This window comes from Heterodontus francisci, chromosome 6 (genome assembly GCF_036365525.1).
Source record: "Heterodontus francisci isolate sHetFra1 chromosome 6, sHetFra1.hap1, whole genome shotgun sequence".
Taxonomy (NCBI): domain Eukaryota; kingdom Metazoa; phylum Chordata; class Chondrichthyes; order Heterodontiformes; family Heterodontidae; genus Heterodontus; species Heterodontus francisci.
The window spans coordinates 39,875,436-39,893,963 of record NC_090376.1 but is presented as its reverse complement, the minus strand read 5'-3'; the positions used below and the strand labels follow the sequence as shown (position 1 = coordinate 39,893,963).

General features: G+C 42.2%; 1 protein-coding gene across 5 annotated transcripts in view; it reads left to right on the top strand.

Moving 5' to 3' along the window:
- LOC137371258 (protein furry homolog) overlaps positions 1-18,528 on the top strand; it is a 532,970-nt gene that overhangs the window by 142,683 nt on the left and 371,759 nt on the right. For all 5 annotated transcript variants that reach the window (XM_068033517.1, XM_068033516.1, XM_068033514.1 and 2 more), the window contains exon 4: positions 16,266-16,405. In XM_068033517.1, the coding sequence (XP_067889618.1) occupies positions 16,266-16,405 (140 nt within the window). The remainder of the gene's footprint in view (positions 1-16,265; positions 16,406-18,528) is intronic.

Sequence of the window (18,528 nt, the reverse complement as noted above, 5' to 3'; positions counted from 1 at the left end):
TTTTATTGTGGGGATAAAAGGCACATGAACATGCATATACTGGAGATACGAAGAAAAAGATATCAAAAGAGACGCAAAAAAAATCAAAAAATGCAATAATTCAGTTGGGTCTATTTTAATTTAATTTTTTCTGTTGATATAATAAAATACATGTATTGAATTTATGAATCATGCAAATTATGTATTCTACCAGAGACACTTGGCAATTTGCCATGTATTTGGTTCAGCAATGCCAAATTTTTGTCTTGCAGCTCACAGTAATTTAGGCAAATATGTCCAAATCATTTGTGTATCTGTGCAAGAGAGATCCAATTCCAGACCCTTACAGCATATATTTGACAGTCTGAGAAATTCCCTCTATCAATGCTACCATTTTACCTTTAATACCATTGGCCTAAATTTTTGCAACAAATCTCCTACATGGCACTTTGTCAAACATTTTCTTTGAAATTCAAAATATACAACAGCCGTCCCTTTCCATTTCATGTTTGGTCATTACTTTGAACAATCTGATCAAATTAGTGAAGCTCGTCCTCCCCTTTACAATCTGTGTTGACTATCCCTGATCAGCCCAAACCTTTCAGAATGATATCCTTCATTATAGTCAATAGAATCTTTTCTGCCACTAGGTCCATAATTACAAAAGTGCAACATTTGTAACCCTCTAGTCCTTTATTACAATTCTTGGATCCAAAGAATTTGAAAAATTAGGGTTAGTGATTCTGCTATTTTATCACTAAGCTCATTCAGTATTTGGGAGAACTAGACCATCTGCCTCTAGTGACATAATTTCAGTGCACCTGGCACACAACTAGCCTGGTTACATACCTCCATAGATCCTACAACTACGACTGCCAGATCTTGATGGATCACCTTAAGAAATATTGAATCTCTCTACATTTGCCTGTCCACAGCCAAATGTTCATAATATTCCAGATTAATTTTGGAGGTTAAAGACAGTCTGAGGCTCTTCTTCTCAATGACACACTGACTAAGGCTGAATTTCTCATCTCCGAAGCTAAATGTATGGACTTTATAATCTCAAAATATTAGCATTATTCATGTCTCTGCTTCTACCTTCACCTCTGCCTCTGCTTCCTCCTCCCCCAGCCTTCTGCTTGCCTCATGTCTGAAAGCTGTATGCACACTGACTTCCACAGCTACTTGACTAAACTTCCTCTCATCCCCCTTCCTCTATGGACTCTCATTCTCCCAGTTTCTCTGTCACTGTCGCATCTGTTCTGACATGCCACCTTCTATACCAGAGCTTCCAATATGCTTTCCTTTTTTCTCAACCAAGGATTCCCCGCCATCATGATTGACAGGTCCCACGGCTGTATCTGGTGCATTTCCTGCATTTCTGCTCTTACCCCATCCCCCCCCCCCCCCTCCCTACCAGCCTCCACATTTAACAGGTTGTCATCCACCATTTCCGCCACCTCCTGGATGATGCCAGCACCAAACGCATTCCGAAGGGACCATTTCCTCCCCAACATTCTGGTCCCAATCACCCCCAACATCCGTTCCCCTCACCAAAGCACCTTCCATTCCAAGAGCAGGAGATGGAACACCTGCCCTTTTACATCCTCCCTTTCCACCATCCAGGGCCTCAAACACTCCTTCCAGGTGAAACTGCTATTTATTCGTACTTCTTTTAATTTAGTCCACTGCATTCGATGCTCACGATGCAGTATCATCTACTTTGGGGAGACCAAATGCAGATTGAGTAACCACTTTGTGGAACACCTGCAGTCAGTTTGAAAGCATGACTGAAAGCCAGCTTCCAGTCGCTTGTCATTTTAATATCTGCCCCATTTTCCCTGTGATCTCTCTGTCCTCAGCCTCCTACAGTGTTGCAATGAGCGTAAGCTCAAGGAACAGCACCTCATCTTTCGATTAGGTACTTTGCAGCCTTCCAGACTCAACATTGAGTTTAACAATTTCAGATCATAACCTTTGGTGTCAGTTTTTTAGATGCCAGCTGTTAGTGATGATTCTGTTTTCCCATTTACACCTCCTCTAGACCTATCCTTTTTTTTTGCTTGTTCCATTATCATCTCTTTTTGCCTTACACCATTATCTCTTTTATCATTTAATCGCTCCTGCCTTCAATCCTATCACAGACCTTCGCTTTTGTTCTTCCCCCTTCCCCACCCATGCCAAACCCCCTTCCCTGCCTCTGTAGTTGCTTAAAACTTGTTACAATACTTCTTCCAATTCTGGCATAAAACTGAAGCATTCTTTTTGGCAAGCATCAAAAACTGCTTACCAGAACCCTCGATTCTTTACCGCTTTATGGTTGCACATTCAAGCTGAACTTGACAGTATGCAAACATGCTGTCCTGTTTGAACCTCAACTGAGATTTAAAACCCATATTCAATGCATCATGAAAAGTACCTTTTTCTCCCTCTGCAAGATTCCTCGCTTTGGCTTTTATCTCCACTGACCATCGCTGAAACCCCCATGCATACCTTCCTAACATTTGGGTTCTAATTTTCAAAACTCTACTCGCCCACCATCCAAATAGCTTTCTAAATGAAAGTAATCACTTGTTATTTTTAATTTCTTAGTCTGCAAAAGGATTATGGACGAAATAAGCAAACTGTATCCTGTATTGACCATCAGAAGCATTGCAGTATTTTGCTTTTGTTTTAGCCCCCAGTTGGGATTGGATTCAGCTTTTTTAGCAGATATGTTACTATATCTGGTAACTTAACTCTGGAATTATAACCTCAGTATGCACCAAGTGTTTTTGCTTTTATAAGCAACATATGATATTTCAAATTCAGTTGCAAAAAGGCAAAATCATTCAGTTCCCATCCATGTTTAAGGCTTATGAAAGTGGTTGTATGACAGAGGATTTTAAGATCTAGAAATGTTATGCAGCCCATCTCATGTATTCAAGATAGCTTTGTTTAGCAATTTAAAGATTTGCTGGATGATTTTTCACTTTAGCTCTCTGGGTGTGCCCCTCAGCATATATCAGGAAATGGGCACCCCAGAAATAAAAAGATAGGCTAGGGTTGCACATTTTCTTGATGTTATGCCCTAGATGTGTGCTGTGACTGCCAAATCAGAAAAGCTGTCCTGTACAGTCATAGAGGTTTAAATTAGGTTCTCAGTTGAGTTCTTCAGTGTTAGGGCAGATTGTTTAAATGCCAATTAGTTACCAATGAAACTGCTTCTCAGTTGAAAATGATTAAACTCCATGAAGATTGAAACCAGTTGTAAAAGAAGAAATATTTGAATTTTGGAGGGCTATTCCATGTGAAAAGTATCCAAGCATGAAGATTGCCATCCTTTGTCTGTTCCTTATGTTCAATTACCCCTATGTGCCCATACTTCCTTTTCTAGCAAGTAAAATCAAATGTACTTTGTGGGAGCTGGTGGACACCAGTGTGATTCACTGCAACCACACCTGCAGTAAGCGTCTGCAGCTCGAGGAACTTCGCCTCAGAGTTGTTAAGCTGGAGTCCGAGCTTCGGACACTGAAATGCATCAGGGAGGGAGAAAGTTACCTGGACACTTTGTTCCAGGAGGCAGTCACGCCCCTTAGGTTAGGTACTTCAGATTTGGTCTGTGGTCAGGGACAAGGGGGTGTGTCTAGGAGTAAGGCAGGTATGGGAATCCAGAAGGTAGCACTGGAGGAGCGTCAGCCCTGTACTTCTCCAACAGGTTTGAGGTTTTTGCAGCCTGTGTGGAAGACAGCAGGGGCTGCAGGGAGGACGATTAGAGGTTCTTGCAGTCTGTGTGGATGAGAGCAGGGGCTGCAGGGAGGATGAGTAAACTGACTACAGCTCCGTGGTACAGGGGGCCATTCAAGTGGGGGGAATAAAAAGGAATGTTTCAGTAGTAGTAGGGGACAGTATAGTTATGGGGATAGACACTGTTCTCTGCAGCCGAGAGCATGAATCCTAAAGGCTGTGTTGCCTGCCTAATTGAGGATATCTCCTTGGGACTGGAGAGGAACTTGGAGTGGGATGGGAAGAATCCAGTTGTCATGGTCCACATAGGCACCAACAACATAGGTTGGACTAAAAAAGAGGTTCTGCTAAGAGCTAGAGGATAAATTAAAAAGCAGAACCACAAAGGTGATTTTTGCTTGGAAGATCAAGATGTAGAATCAGTTTGGGTGGAGATAAGAAATAGCAAGGGAAAGAAGTAACTGGTGGGATTAATTTATGGGCCCCAACAGTAGCTACACTGTAGGACAGTGTATAAATCAAGAAATAATGGGGGCTTGTAAGAAAGGTACCGCAATAATCGTGAGCAATTTTAATCTTCATTTCAGTTGGACAAATCAAATTGCAAAGGTAGCCTTGAGGGTGAGCTCATAAAGTGTATTCAGACAGTTTCGCAGAACAATATGTTCTGGAACCAACCAGGGAACAGGCTATTTTAGACCTGGTAATATGGAATGAGGCATGATTAATTAATGATCTCAAAATGAAGGATCCTCTAGGCAAGAATGATCTTAACATGAGAAACTTGAGTCTGAAACTAGGGTGTTAAACTTAAATACAGGCAATTACAAAGATATGAAGACTGAGATGACTGGGAAAATGGTTTAAAAGGTAAGTCGGTAGATAAGCAATGGCAGATATTTAAGGAGCTATTTCATAACTCTCAACAAAGATATATACCATTGCGAAAGAAACACTCCACAAGAAGGATGTGCCATCTGTGGCTAACAGGGAAGTTAAGGATGGTATCAAATTGAAAGAAAAGGTGTACAATGCTGCAAAGATTAGTGGTAGGCTGACCATTGATAAAAATTTAGAAACCAGCAAAGGATGAGGAAAAAAAGAGGGAGAAATTAGAATATTAACATGAACTAGCAAAAAATATAAAAACAAACAGTAAGAGCTTCTACAAGTATATAAAAAGGTAGAGAGTAGCTGAAGTAAACGTTAGTCGCTTAGAGGATGAGACTGGGGAATTAATAATGGGAAACAAGGAAATGGCAGGGACTTTGAACAAGTATTTTGTATGTCTTCATAGAAGAAGACACAAAAAGTATCCCAAGCGTAGTAGAAAATCACGAGGCAAAAAGGAAGGAAGAATTTAAAACAATCACTGTCACTAGTTAAAAAGTTCTGGGAGAAGTAATGGGACTAAAGGTTGAAAGTCCACTGGACCTGATGGCCTGCCTCCTGGGCTCTTATAAGAAGTGGCTGCGGAGATAGTGGATGCATTGGTTGTAATCTTCCAAAATTACCTGGATTCTGGAAAGGCCCCAGCAGACTGGAAAACCACAAATGTAACACCTCTTTTCAAGAGAGGGAGACAAAAATCAAGAAACTATAAGCCAGTTAGCCTAACGTCTGTCATTAAGAAAATGCTGGAATCCATTATTAAGGAAGTAGTAGCAGGACATTTAGAAAATTTTAATACAATCAAGCAGAGCCAACATGGTTTTGTGGAAGGAAAATCATATTTGACAGATTTATTAGAGTTCTTTGAGGATGTAGCAAGCAGGATGGATAAAGGAGAACCAGTAGATGTAGTGTATTTGGAATTCCAAAAGGCATTCGATAAGGTGCCACGTAAAAGGTTACTGCACAAGATAAGAGCTCATGGTGTTTGGGGTAATATATTAGCATAGATCGAGGATTGGCCAACTAACAGGAAACAGAGAATTGGGATAAATGGGTCATTTTCAGATTTGTAAACAGTAACTAGTGGGGGCCACAGGGATCAGTGCTGGGGCCTCAACTATTTACAGTCTATATTACTGACTTGGATGAAGGGACCGAGTGTATTGCTGCTGAAGATACAAAGGTGGGTAAGAAAGCAGGTTGTGAGGACGATTCAAAAAGTCTGCAAAGGGATATAGATAGGTAGGTGAGTGGGCAAAATTTTGGCAGGAGTATAATATGGGAAAATGTGAGGTTATACTATTTGCTGGGAAGAATAGAAAAACAGAATATTATTTAAATGGAGAGAGACTACAGAATGCTGCAGTACAGAGGAATCTGAGTGTCCTCTTGCATGAATCACAGAAAGTTAGCATGCAGGTACAGCAATTAATTAGGAAGGCAAGTAGAATGTTGGCGTTTATTGCCGGGGGTTGGAGTATAAAAGTAGGGAAGTCTTGCTACAACTGTATAGGGCATTGGTGAGACCACACCTAGGGTACTGTGTACAGTTTTGGTATCCTTATTTCAGTAGAGATATACTTGCATTGGAGGAAATTCAGAGAAGGTTCACTCGGTTGATTCCTCGGATGAAGGGGTTTTCTTTTGAGGAAAGGTTGAACAGGTTATGCTTATACTAATTGGAGTTTAGAAGAATGAGAGGTGATCTTATTGAAATATATAAGGTTCTGAGGGGGCTTGACAGGGGAAATGCTGAGAGGATGTTTCCCCTCGTGTGGGAATCTAGATCTAGGGGGCACAGTTTCAAATGAGTGGTCTTCCATTTAAACTGAAGATGAGGAGGAATTTCTTCTCTCAGAAGGTTGTTAATCTTTTGAATTCTTGACCCCCGAGGAAAGTGAAGGCTAGGTCATTGAATATATTCAAGGCTGAGCTGGAAAGATTTTTGATCTACAAGGGTGTTAAAGGTAATGGGGGCAGGCATAAAAATGGAGTTAAGGCCACAATCAGACCAATCATGATCATATTGAAAGGCGGAGCAGACTCGAGGAGCCAAATGGCTTACTCCTGCTACTTTTTTTTATTCTTTGTGTGGGCGTCGCTGGCTAGGATAGTATTTATTGCCCATCCCTAATTGCCTTCTTGAACCGTTGCAGTCCGTGTGCCGTAGGTACACCCACAGTGCTGTTGGGAAGGGAGTTCCAGGATTTCGACCCAATGACAGTAAAGGAACGGCGATATAGTTCCAAGTCAGGATGCTGTGTGGCTTGGAGGGGAACTTGCAGGTGGTGGTGTTTCCATGCAACTGCTGCCCTTGTCCTTCTACGTGGTAGAGGTCGTGGGTTTGGAAGGTGCTGTCTAAGGAGCCTTGGTGCGTTGCTGCAGTGCATCTTGTAGATGGTACACATTGCTGCCACTGTGTGTCGGTGGTGGAGGGAGTGAATGTTTGTGGATGGGATGCTAATCAAGTAGGCTGTTTTGTCCTTGATGGTGTCGAGCTTCTTGAGTGTTGTTGGAACTGAATGCATCCAGTCAAGTGGAGAGTATTCCATCACATTCCTGAATTCACAGAATCGTAACAGTGCAGAAGGAGGCCATTCAGCTCATCATGTCCACACTGGCTCTCCAAAAGAACAATTCCCTCAGTTCCATTCCCCTGCCTTCTCCCCATAACCCTGCACATTCTTCCTTTTCATATAACTGTCTAATTCTCTTTTGAATGCTTCAATTGAACCTGCCTCCACCTCACTCTCAGGCAGCACATTCCAGACCTTAAACACTCGCTGCATGAAAATGTTTTTCCTCATGCCACTTTCGCTTCTCTTACCAAATACTTTAAATCTCTGCCCTCTCGTTCTTGATCCTTTCACAAGTGGGAAGGTTCTTTCTATCTACTCTGTCCAGACCGCTCATGATTTTGAATACCTCTTTCAAATCACCTCTCAGCCTTCTCCAAGGAAAAAAGTCCTAACTTCTCCAGTCTATCTTCGTAACTGAAATTCTTCATCCCTGGAACCATTCTTATGAATCTTTTCTGTACTCTCTCCAATGCCCTCACGTCTTTCCTCAAGTGCGGTGCCCAGAACTGGATGCAGTACTCCAGCTGAGGCCAAACGAGTGTCTTGTATAAGTTTAACATAACTTCCTTACTGTTGTACTCTATGCCCCTATTAATAAAGCCCAGGATACTGTATGCTTTATTAACCGCTCTCTCAACCCGTTCTGTCACCTTCAATGACTTATGCACAAAGACACCCAGGTCCCTCTGCTCCTGCACCCTCTTTAGAATTGTACCCTTTATTCGATACTTTTTCTCCATGTTCTTCCTACCAAAGTGAATCACTTCAGATTTCTCTGCATTGAACTTCATCTGCCATGTGCCTGCCCTTTCCAGCAACTTGTCTATGCCCTTTTGAAGTTCTACACTGTCCTCCTCACAGTTCACAATGCTTCCGTTTCGTATCATCCATAAACTTTGAAATTGTACCCTGTACACCATGGTCTTGGTCATTAATATGCCTTGTCGATGGTGGACAGGCTTTTGGGGAGTCAGGAGGTGAGTTACTTGCCGCAGGATTCCTAGCCTCTGACCTGCTCTTAAAGTCATAGAGAGATACAGCACTGACACAGGCCCTTCGGCCCACCGGGTCCGTGCCGACCATCAACCACCCATTTTTATACTAATCCTATATTAATCCCATCTTTCCCTCTCACATCCCCACCTTCCCTCAATTCTCCTACCACCTACCTACACTAGGCACAATTTTTTACAATGGCCAATTTACCTATCAACCCGCAAGTCTTTGGCATTTGGGAGGAAACCAGAGCACCTGGAGGAAACACGTGGTCACAGGGAGAACCTGTTTCCTCCGGTTTCCTCCCACATGTCAAAGACTTGCTGGTTGATAGGTTAATTGGCCATTATAAATTGCCCCTAGTGTAGGTGGTAGGGAAATATAGGGACAGGTGGGGATGTGATAGGAATATGGAATTAGTGCAGGATTAGTATGAATGGGTGGTTGATGGTCGGCACAGACTCGGTGGGCCGAAGGGCCTGTTTCAGTGCAGTATCTCTAAAAAAAAAAACTTGCAAACTCCGCACAGACAGTTTGCAGAACAGAATCCGGGTCACTGGAGCTGTGAGGCTGCAGTGCTAGCTACTGCGCCACTGTGCCACCCATCTTGTAGCCATGGTATTTATATAGCTACTCCAGTTCAGTTTCTGGTCAATGATAATCCCCAGGATGTTGATAGTAGGGGATTCAGCAATCGTAATGCCATTGAAATTCAAGGGGAGATGGTTAGATTCACTATTGTTTGAGATGGTCGTTTCCTGGCACTGGTGTGGTGCAAATGTTACTTGCCGCTTATCAGCCCAAGCCTGGATATTTTCCAGGTCTTGCTGCATTTCTGCACGGACTGCTTCAGTATCTGAGGAGTTGTGAATGGTGCTGAACATTGTGCAATCATCAGTGAACATCCTCACTTCTGACTTTATGATTGGAGGAAGATCATTGATGAAGCAGCTGAAGATGGTTGGGCCTAGGACACTACCCTGAGGAACTCCTGCAGTGCTGTCCTGGAGCTAAGATGATTGACCTCCAACAACCACAACCATCTTCCTTTGTGCTAGGTATGACTCCAACCAGCAGAGTATTTTCCCCCTGATTCCCATTGACTTCAGTTTTGCTAGGGCTCCTTGATGCCATACTCGGTCAAATGCTGCCTTGATGTCGAGGACAGGCACTCTTGCCTCACCTCTTTAGTTCAGCTCTTTTGTCCATGTTTGAACCAAGGCTGTAATGAGGTTAGGAGCTGAGTGGCCCTGGCGGAACCCAAACTGAGCGTCAGTGAGCAGGTTATTGCTAAGCAAGTGCCACTTGATAGCACTGTCAACGACACCTTCCATCACTTTACTGATGATCGAGATTAGACTGATGGGGCGGTGATTGGCTGGGTTGGACTTGTCCTGCTTTTTGTGTGCAGGACATACCTGGGCAATTTTCCACATTGCTGGGTAGATGCCAGTGTTGTAGCTGTACTGGAACAGCTTGGCCAGGGGCGTGGCAAGTTCTGGAGCACAGGTCCTCAGTACTGTTGCCAGAATGTTGTCAGGGCCCATCGCCTTTGCGGTATCCAGTGCCTTCAGTCATTTCTTGATATCACGCGGAGTGAATCGAATTGGCTGAAGACTGGCATCTGTGATGCTGGGGACTTCAGGAGGAGGCCGAGTTGGATCATCCACTCGGCACTTCTGGCTGAAGATTGTTGCAAATGTTTCAGCCGTATCTGCTGCCTTGCCCTTCTAGGTGGTAGAGGTTGCGGGTTTGGAAGGTGCTTTTGACTTCCCTACTTTTCTGTTTTTAATCTATTCTCACTGACTCTCCAATTTCAGATTTCATACACAACAAAGTGCTAATCAAAATTTTAAATAATGGTGGAAATTGCATTGATTTGTGCACTTGATTGTGCCTGTGCAATACAAACATTTTTAATGTATTTACTGTGCTTAGCAGTGTTGTTATTTTTAGTAACCAAAAAAATTTTTTTTTTAATTGCTCTGCAAAATGTTGTATTGTTTGAATTAACATGATGACTGGATCTTCCTTATTATTCAGTGACAGAAAGTGTGCCATAGTTTACACTTATAAAGCTGGATTTTGTTCTCCCCCAGGCGTTAGGTTCCGTGGGGTGGGTGGGGGGGGGGGGCCTGAAACTGGCTCCAGATGAAGCCTGCCATGAACCTTGATGCCATGAGGACCTGGCCCGATTCTCCCGGCACCGGTGAGACTCTGAGGCAGCAACCCCGCCCCCCCCCCCCCCCCCCTGCTGCGAGGCGACAGGATCACAATTTAAATATTCAAATTTTTAAAATTAATAAATTTAAATATACTTACCTGAGATCTTGAGGGCCCTCTGTGATCTTTGGCAACTTTGTCAGTGTTGGGGCAGGGGTGGGGGGGGGAAGTGGGTGGTGTCAAGTACATGGAATGCCTGTAGGGGATGGTGGGAGGGGTTGAACCTTAAACTTTGGGGTGGGGAAACGTCAGATTTAAAAGCTAAGGGTTTTGTGGGGGGAAAGGGCACATAGTTATTGTAATTGATTTTGTGGGGGTGGGAAAGGGGCTAAAGAAATGTATTTAATTTTGGGGGATCTTCCTTTAAAAATTTAAATATGGCAGCAAGGGGCTGGCTGCCCTTTAAAAATGGCGCCACACCTGCATATAGGCTGCTGATGCCATGCCATTGCTGGGAACGCTCAGCCCGCCCCCTCCATGTGATTGGGGGGGGGGGGGGTGGGTGGGTGTGGGCCGCCCCGGCTATTTAAATGAGCTGCCGTGTTTAAGATCCCGGCAGTTCTTTGGCATGCGGCCCTGAGCTAGCCGTCAATGCCGGTGGCAGGCTATTAAAATCGAGCCCAAAATATTTCATACTAGTATGTATCACCAGTAATAATTTAAGGCAGCTTTAATATAATGGGGTACCATAGACTGCAGATACATGAGGCTAGATTTTTACGTTCGTCATTTGAGTGGTAAACTGGTGGATTGGATTGCCAGCTTGTTATAGAACTCACTCAATTTACATTTCCATTGAAATCAATGGACATTAAAATCAGGCAGCTTCTCTTCAAGGTGGAGGGGGCAATCCGCTCTGCTGCTTCATAGCCCAAGTGATAAACGTGAAAATTCCTTCCATGGTTTTGGTGCCACACTGACAATTCTGACCGTAAATTACACAATTTCTGTAGAGCTAAGAACAGTGGAAATGTACTATAGTATTGCAGTCCCAGGAGAACTTTCCCACAGCCAAAACAATTTTTTACTGAGAATAAAAGTAGGCCGACAGCGATCCCTAAGCTTACCACTTCCATCTCCCGTTTATTCTCTGTTTCCGTCTGTGAACCAACTTTCCTAGCCATGCTGCCACAATCCTTTTTATACTATATGCCTCAATTTTTCAACCAGATCTCTTGAGAAACTTCCTACCAAATGACTTCTAAAAATCCAACTACACTATATCTGTTGATTCCCTTTATCCAATCAATCACCTCTTTAAAAAGCTCAATTAAATTTGTCAAACACAACTTGCCTTTAACAAATCCGTGGTGGCTGCCTTGATTAACCCATGCATTTCTAAATGTTATTTAAATTTCTAAATTTTATCTCAAATTGTGGATTCTGAGATTTTTCTCACAAAAGATATTGGGCTAACTGGTATATAGCAATGTAAGCATGCCGATGTAAACAGTACTCTTTCTTGATTCCTATGTATGTCAAATACTATTCAACCTTGGGTGGTCAAACTTTTAAAGCTCACGAAGTAGAAAAAAATATCTGGCTAAGTGTTGCTTTTAAAATAGATTCATTATTGTTCTAACTCTACGTTAGATATTTTGAAACAAAATAATAGATTTTAATATAGTTTTAATGTAATTTAAACTTCATATTTTTAATATCAGTTGTTAACAACAAATGTCATTGTTCACTGAATTTAACACTATGTCTGGATAACTTTGTGAGTAATGACAAATTTTTGAAAATCTGAATTTAGACGACTGCTGCATTAAAATCCAAGTGGCAGATTTATCCATACAAATCTTGCAGTATAGTAAAGACATTGATTTAAAAATGTAAATCCTATGTGTGGTTCACTGTCAAAAAGAAAACCTTCATTCAGTTTATTTATATAAGTGTGCGCCAGTAAAAATAGCACAGGGTTTCATTTGAACAGACAAGTGTATTTTAGTGGTTGAAACCCAAGGTCAAGACAACCAGGCAAATGAGTACATTGAAGTGATATCTACCAACTGTATGAAGTTCATTTATAATGAAAGAAAATGAGCATTCATTGCAATAGACCATATTTGCACATATATTTAATCTGTTCCAACTATAACACAGAGCCAGGATTCATCTTGCCACTGGCTCAAAAGCCAGTGTGAATGAAGTCTGTAATTCACCAGACTGTCCAGACTCTCCTCCCTTCCTGTTATAAGTATGAAACCTTTACAAGATCAACCCTTCCTTCCTGCTTTGACTTGAAAAAATGATTTTAAAAAAAAAGTAACGACAGATGAAAGTGTGCTGATCTCTTCTTCCATGACAAAGTGCCTTTATTGTGACAAATGCAGAGTTAGAAAGAGGGGTAATTAATCTTTTTAGCTGAACGATGTCATTGTCTATTTAAAGTGTAGTTGTCTGTTATTTTTAGTTTGGTTAAAGAGGCAATGAAAAAGACAGGTAGAAATTGGTTATGATCAGTCTCCAGTGCAAAGTGAGCAGCGTGTTTGGAACGTGTGCCCAATGACGAAGGACCAAAGTTAATTCTAAATTGTGCCTAAAGCTTCCATAATACTGACAGGTTGCAAGCGCCATTTGTGTGCCTCAGTGCAAATCGCCAGTCAGGGCCTCCGCAATATCAGCCGGCTCAGACCCCTAACCATCCATAGGTAACTTCTTGGGGGCTGTGGGGGAGGGACATGCGAGAAGGGGCTAGCACGGGCCAACACCAACCCACAATATAAGGGTAAGGGAAAAGCCAAAAGATTTATTTGGTAGCAACCACTGGTTAGGCCATGATAGACCTGGAAAAACTGACCAGACCATGTGCAGCACCTGCTTTGCTTGGTTTTTGCCAATTTTGACATTGGGGTCTTAAAACAGCTGTTAGGTCTCTGATTTGCATATTCAAGGAACCTATTGCTTGTTTTGCATGAGTGCCCATGCATATTTAAAAGTTAGCGCATGTAAATTTGGCAGATCATACCTGAAAATTGTTCCCTCCGGTGTGAATTTTGATAAAGAGAGCGAGCTATCCAGTTCTACAGACTAACAGGATTCCTACAGATGCAAGGAGCCACTGAAGGAACACACGTACCATTGAAAGCCCCATATGACAACCCGCTCAATTTTATGAGCAGGAAAGATGTCACTCTATTAGTATGTAGTAGATGTACCATATCTATATTATGTTATCCTGCATATTAATTCCAGCTATCTAGGAAGCTGCCATGGCACTTACATCTTATGACAACCCTTGTGACTTGGAGCCATGTGTCAGAATAGTTGATTCGTGATTAGGACTATCTCCTGCAGTCATAGCTTAAGGCTTCTGTGAACAGAAAGCATCAATAGATAAATGAGGCCCATGCAACTACAATAGGCAGTCTCAGGTTTTACTTTAGGTGCTTATACAAATTTGGTGGAGCCCTTCAGTGCACCTTATAATGAGGCTTTCGAAATTAATTGCAGGCTGCGTGCTACATAACACTGATGAATAAGGCTTGCTACTTCTGGAAGCTGAAAACAATGATGATAAAAAGGTTGAACAGGTAGAACATGACATGGAGCAGTTCAGGCATCAACCATCAACCAGTGAAAGGAAGACCGAACTGATCGCCCTTTGCTTTCAGTAAATAAAAGACTAGCTCACCAAACAAAGCCACTTCACACATGCATGTACATGCCCACACCCTCAAGACTGATGTCTTAAGTTTCCTATGTCATCATTCAAACCCTAAAAGTTGGAAGCATACAAAAGAAAAAAATACTTGCATTTATATAGTGCCTTTCAAAGCCACTGGACATTCAGAAGCTGTTCACAGCCTATGAAGTACTTTTGAAGTGTTGATATTGATTGAGGGGTAAATATTGGTCACGACACTGGGGATGCCTCCTCTGTTCTTCTTCAAAATAGTGCCGCGGGTTCTTTTATTGTCCACCTGAGAGGGTAAATGGGGCTTTGGCTTAGTATCTCATCCGAAAGACGGCACTTCTGACAGTGCAGCACTCCCTCAGTACTGCACTGGAGTGTCAGCCTAGATTTTTGAGCTCAAGTCCATACACAAAATGAACTCCCAACATTAGTCAAGTTTACTTCACAGAACAGCACTCACCAAAGATGTGTATTACCACCATTGTCTTGGCTGCCATTTGAGACCATTAAACATCTACTGGCACTGTGACAGTTCTTGGGGTTGTGCAGGTAGTACTGGCTACCTCTGCAATCTCCCACCATGCAGCTAGGACCACCCTTTTAATAGCCTCCGTGCTCAACAGCTTTATCTTCTGGCTTTCGCTTCAGTCAAGAGAATCTCCATGGATGCATCCAAAAATCTGGGGGCCATTCCAGCTGCTGAAATCACTGCTGCACTTTCAGACATTTTAGCCACTGATTTTTGCTCGACAGAGATGGATGCACCACTTTAAACATTGTAGCTCTAAATTTCCCTTTTTTCTAATGGTGGTAAACCTATTGAGTGGTATTATGGTTGCAAATCAATCCTGCATATGTAATGAGGGCCCTGGAGAAAATTGAAGCAGGTTAGTGGTAAAGTCACATGGGTTGGCAATAACCTTTTTCCAACATTAATCTAACAATGGGAGGAGATGCCAGCCCGTATTATGGCAACTTATTTCAACTTTGGGACCGCTCAAATGGACTCAATATGATATTTCCCAGTCTTTCCTATTCCTATGTAACTGCAGCTGTTAAAAACCCAACTTTTATTCCCTATTTTAAAATTAAAAACTTTGTGACACCCTTCTAATTTGATTGATATTGATTGAATGAGCATTATAATTATGGCATGAAAGAAACGAATGAACTTGAATTTATCAGTGCTTTTCTAATTCTTAAGAGATCCCAGAGTGCATCACAGCTAATTCAGTATTTGAAGTGTAGTTGTTCTGTAAATAAATATGGCATACAATTTGCACACAGTTAAATTCTACAAAGAGCAAGTGGGATAAATGAACAGTTAATGGCTTAGAAATTCAGCCACATAACAACTGTTTTTCAGCTGCTAGGTCACCTCCAAAGCTTTCAATATGGCAAACAGAAGAAGCACGCTCATTGTGAACTGAAAGGGTGATGCCTGCTGTATTGGTAGAGGCCAAAAAAATTGACTTTCAGTGCCCATTCCTGAAACAGGCATTAGACCCCTTGCATATCCAAAAAGAGGCCTAGCCCCTGTTTGAGATTCCCCACCACAAGATTGATTTGCGCTGAGGCAGCCGGCACCAGTGCTTAGAGGGACTGCCTGTTAGGCTGCAAACACCAAGGTAAATTTTCAAAATATGCTTACTTGAATGTGGCGCCCCTGTCACTCTGGACAATTTCCCGACCACCAATTGCATTCTTCCCCTGGAGACCCTGCCACTCTGGACAATTTCCTGATCACCAATTACGTCCTTCCCTCCAGGAATAGTTGACAGATAGGGAGGGGCAAGGCCATGGAGAATATGAACACAAGGATGAGAGTTTTAAATTTGGTGCATTGTTGAATGTTGTAGTCGTTGTAGAGCACAAAGATGATGGGTGAATGGAACTTGGCATGTATCAGGAAATGGGCAGCAGAGTTTTGGATGAGCTGAAGTTTACAGAAAGTAGAAGATGGGAGGCTGGCCAGGAAAGCATTGGAATAGTCAAGTCTGCAGATAATAAAAGCATGGATGAGGCAGGATCTGGTACAGGCAATATTATGGAAGTGGAAGCAGGCAGTTTTGGTGATGGAGAGGATGAACCTTCTGAAATAAAGATGATGTCACAACCACTAGCCAAGCTAATGATTCAGACATTGATCCAAATGCAGTTGTTTTACATAAACTAATTAGATGTATAGCTGTATGTAATCTTTCATCTTTTGTTCTTTTCTCCCCCAGTTGATCAGCTCAATGAGTTCGCTTGCAGAGTACTGTCTACCCTCTGTTCTGCGCACACTTTTTGATTGGTATAAAAGACAAAATGGAACAGAAGATGAGTCCCACGAGTATCGGCCCAGAACAAGCACTAAGTCAAAAGGGTAATTATTTTTCACTTTATTTTAATGATTATTTCTGTTCCTGCAGCTTGTCTTATGGGTTCTATTCCCCTGCCCCTTCTTCAGGGACTTGTCACATATAACATCAGATTGTTTATTAACTCAAAGTACCCAATTGGAAAGAAAGATCAGTGTCATAGACTTAAGGATAAGGACAAGACCGCCTGACCTTCAGAATTTTCTCTCTCAAGAATTAACAGAATACTGCAAGTAGAGATTTTACATGGAATTTGTATGAATGCGTAAAATAGAATGCACTCATTCAGCCATTGTTTAAGCGAGTGAGAAATCCACCCAGGGACACATGTTCTAGATACATATGCAGATTATATATATATAGATATATATATATATATCTATATATATATATATACAAACAAAATCTCTTTGGGGCTGCTCGTAGAATGTCAAATGATATACTTTTTATTAGGACAGGGGGGTAATACAGTGTAATGCCTAATATATTCTGCTTCTAAAGTGTGCCTGTGTCTCTTTAAGGTCACAAAGTGTAATGTTAAATAAATAACAAAGACAACTTGTATTTATATAGTATATTTAACATAATAAAGCGTCCCAAGGCACTTCACAGAAGCTTTATAAAGCAAAATTTGACACTGAACCACATAAGGCAATATTAGGGCAGATGGTCAAACCTTGGTCAAAGAGGTAGGTTTAAGGAGCATCTTATAGAAGGAAAGAAAGGCGGAGTGGTTTAGGGAGGGAATTCCAGAGCTTAGGGCCTAGGCAGCTGAAGGCACAGCCACCAGTGGTGGAGCAATTAAAATTGTGGATGCTCAAGAAGTCAGACTTCGATGGGCATAGATATCTCGGAGGTTTATGGGGCTGAAAAAATTACAGAGATAGGAAAGGGCAAGGCCATGGAGCAATTTAAAACAATGTTGAGAATTTTAAAATCAAAGTGTTGCTTAACTAGGAGCCAATGTAGGTCAGCGAGCACAGGGGTGATGGGTGAAATGGACTTGGTGCAAGTAAGGACAGGGGCAGCAGAGTTTTGGATGACCACAGGTTTACGGAGGGTAGGATGTGGGAGACTGGCCAGCTGTGTGTTGGAATAGTCAGGTCTAGAGGTAACAAAGGTTTTGATGAGTTGAGGCAGGGGCAAAGAAGAGTGATATATTGGAGGTGGAAATTGGCGTGGCTATGTGTTGGGAAGTTTACCTCAACAGCAACAACTTGTATTTATATAGCATCTTTAATGCAATAAAGCATCCCAAGGTGCTTGACGGAGGCATTATAAAACAAAATATGACACCGAACCATATGAAGCGATATTAGGGCAGAAAACCAAAAGCCCGGTCAAAGAGGTAGGCTTTAAGGAGTGTCTTAAAGGAGGAAAGTGAGGTAGAGAAGCGGAGAGATTTAGGGAGGGAATTCCAGAGCATAGGGTCTAGGCAGCTGAAAGCACGGCCACCAGTGGTAGAGCGATTAAAATCGGGGGTGCTCAAGTGTCTGAAATTAGTGCAGCCCAGATTATTTGGAGGGTTGAAAGGCTGGAAAAGATTGCAGAGGTAGGAAGGGATGAGGCCATGGATGGATTTGAAAATAAGGATGAGAATGCAGTCCCACCCAGCTGGATGATGGTGGAACATAGGAGCAGGAGTAAGCCATTCAGCCTATCGAGCCTGCTCTGCCATTCAATACGATCATGGCTGATTATCCAATTCAATGCCCTTTTCCCACACTATCCTCATATCCCTTTCTGTCATTGGTATTTAGAAATCTCTCAATCTCTGCTTTAAACATACTCAATGACTGAGCTTCCACGGCCCTCTGGGGTAGAGAATTCCAAAGATTCACAACCCTCTGAGTAAAGAAATTTCCCCTCTTCCCGATGCTTATTTTGAAATTGTGTCCCCTGGTTCTAGACTCACCAACCAGGGGAATCATCTTACCTGCATCTGCTCTGTCTATCCCTTTAAGTATTTTGTAGGTTTCAATGAGATCATCCCTAATTTTTTGAAACTCTAGAGAATACAAGCCCAGTTTCCCCAATCTCTATTTATAGGACAGTCCCGCCAGCCTGGTGGAGAGGCATTGGAGGAGGATGTTTAGTTTAGTTTAGTTTAGTTTAGAGATACAGCACT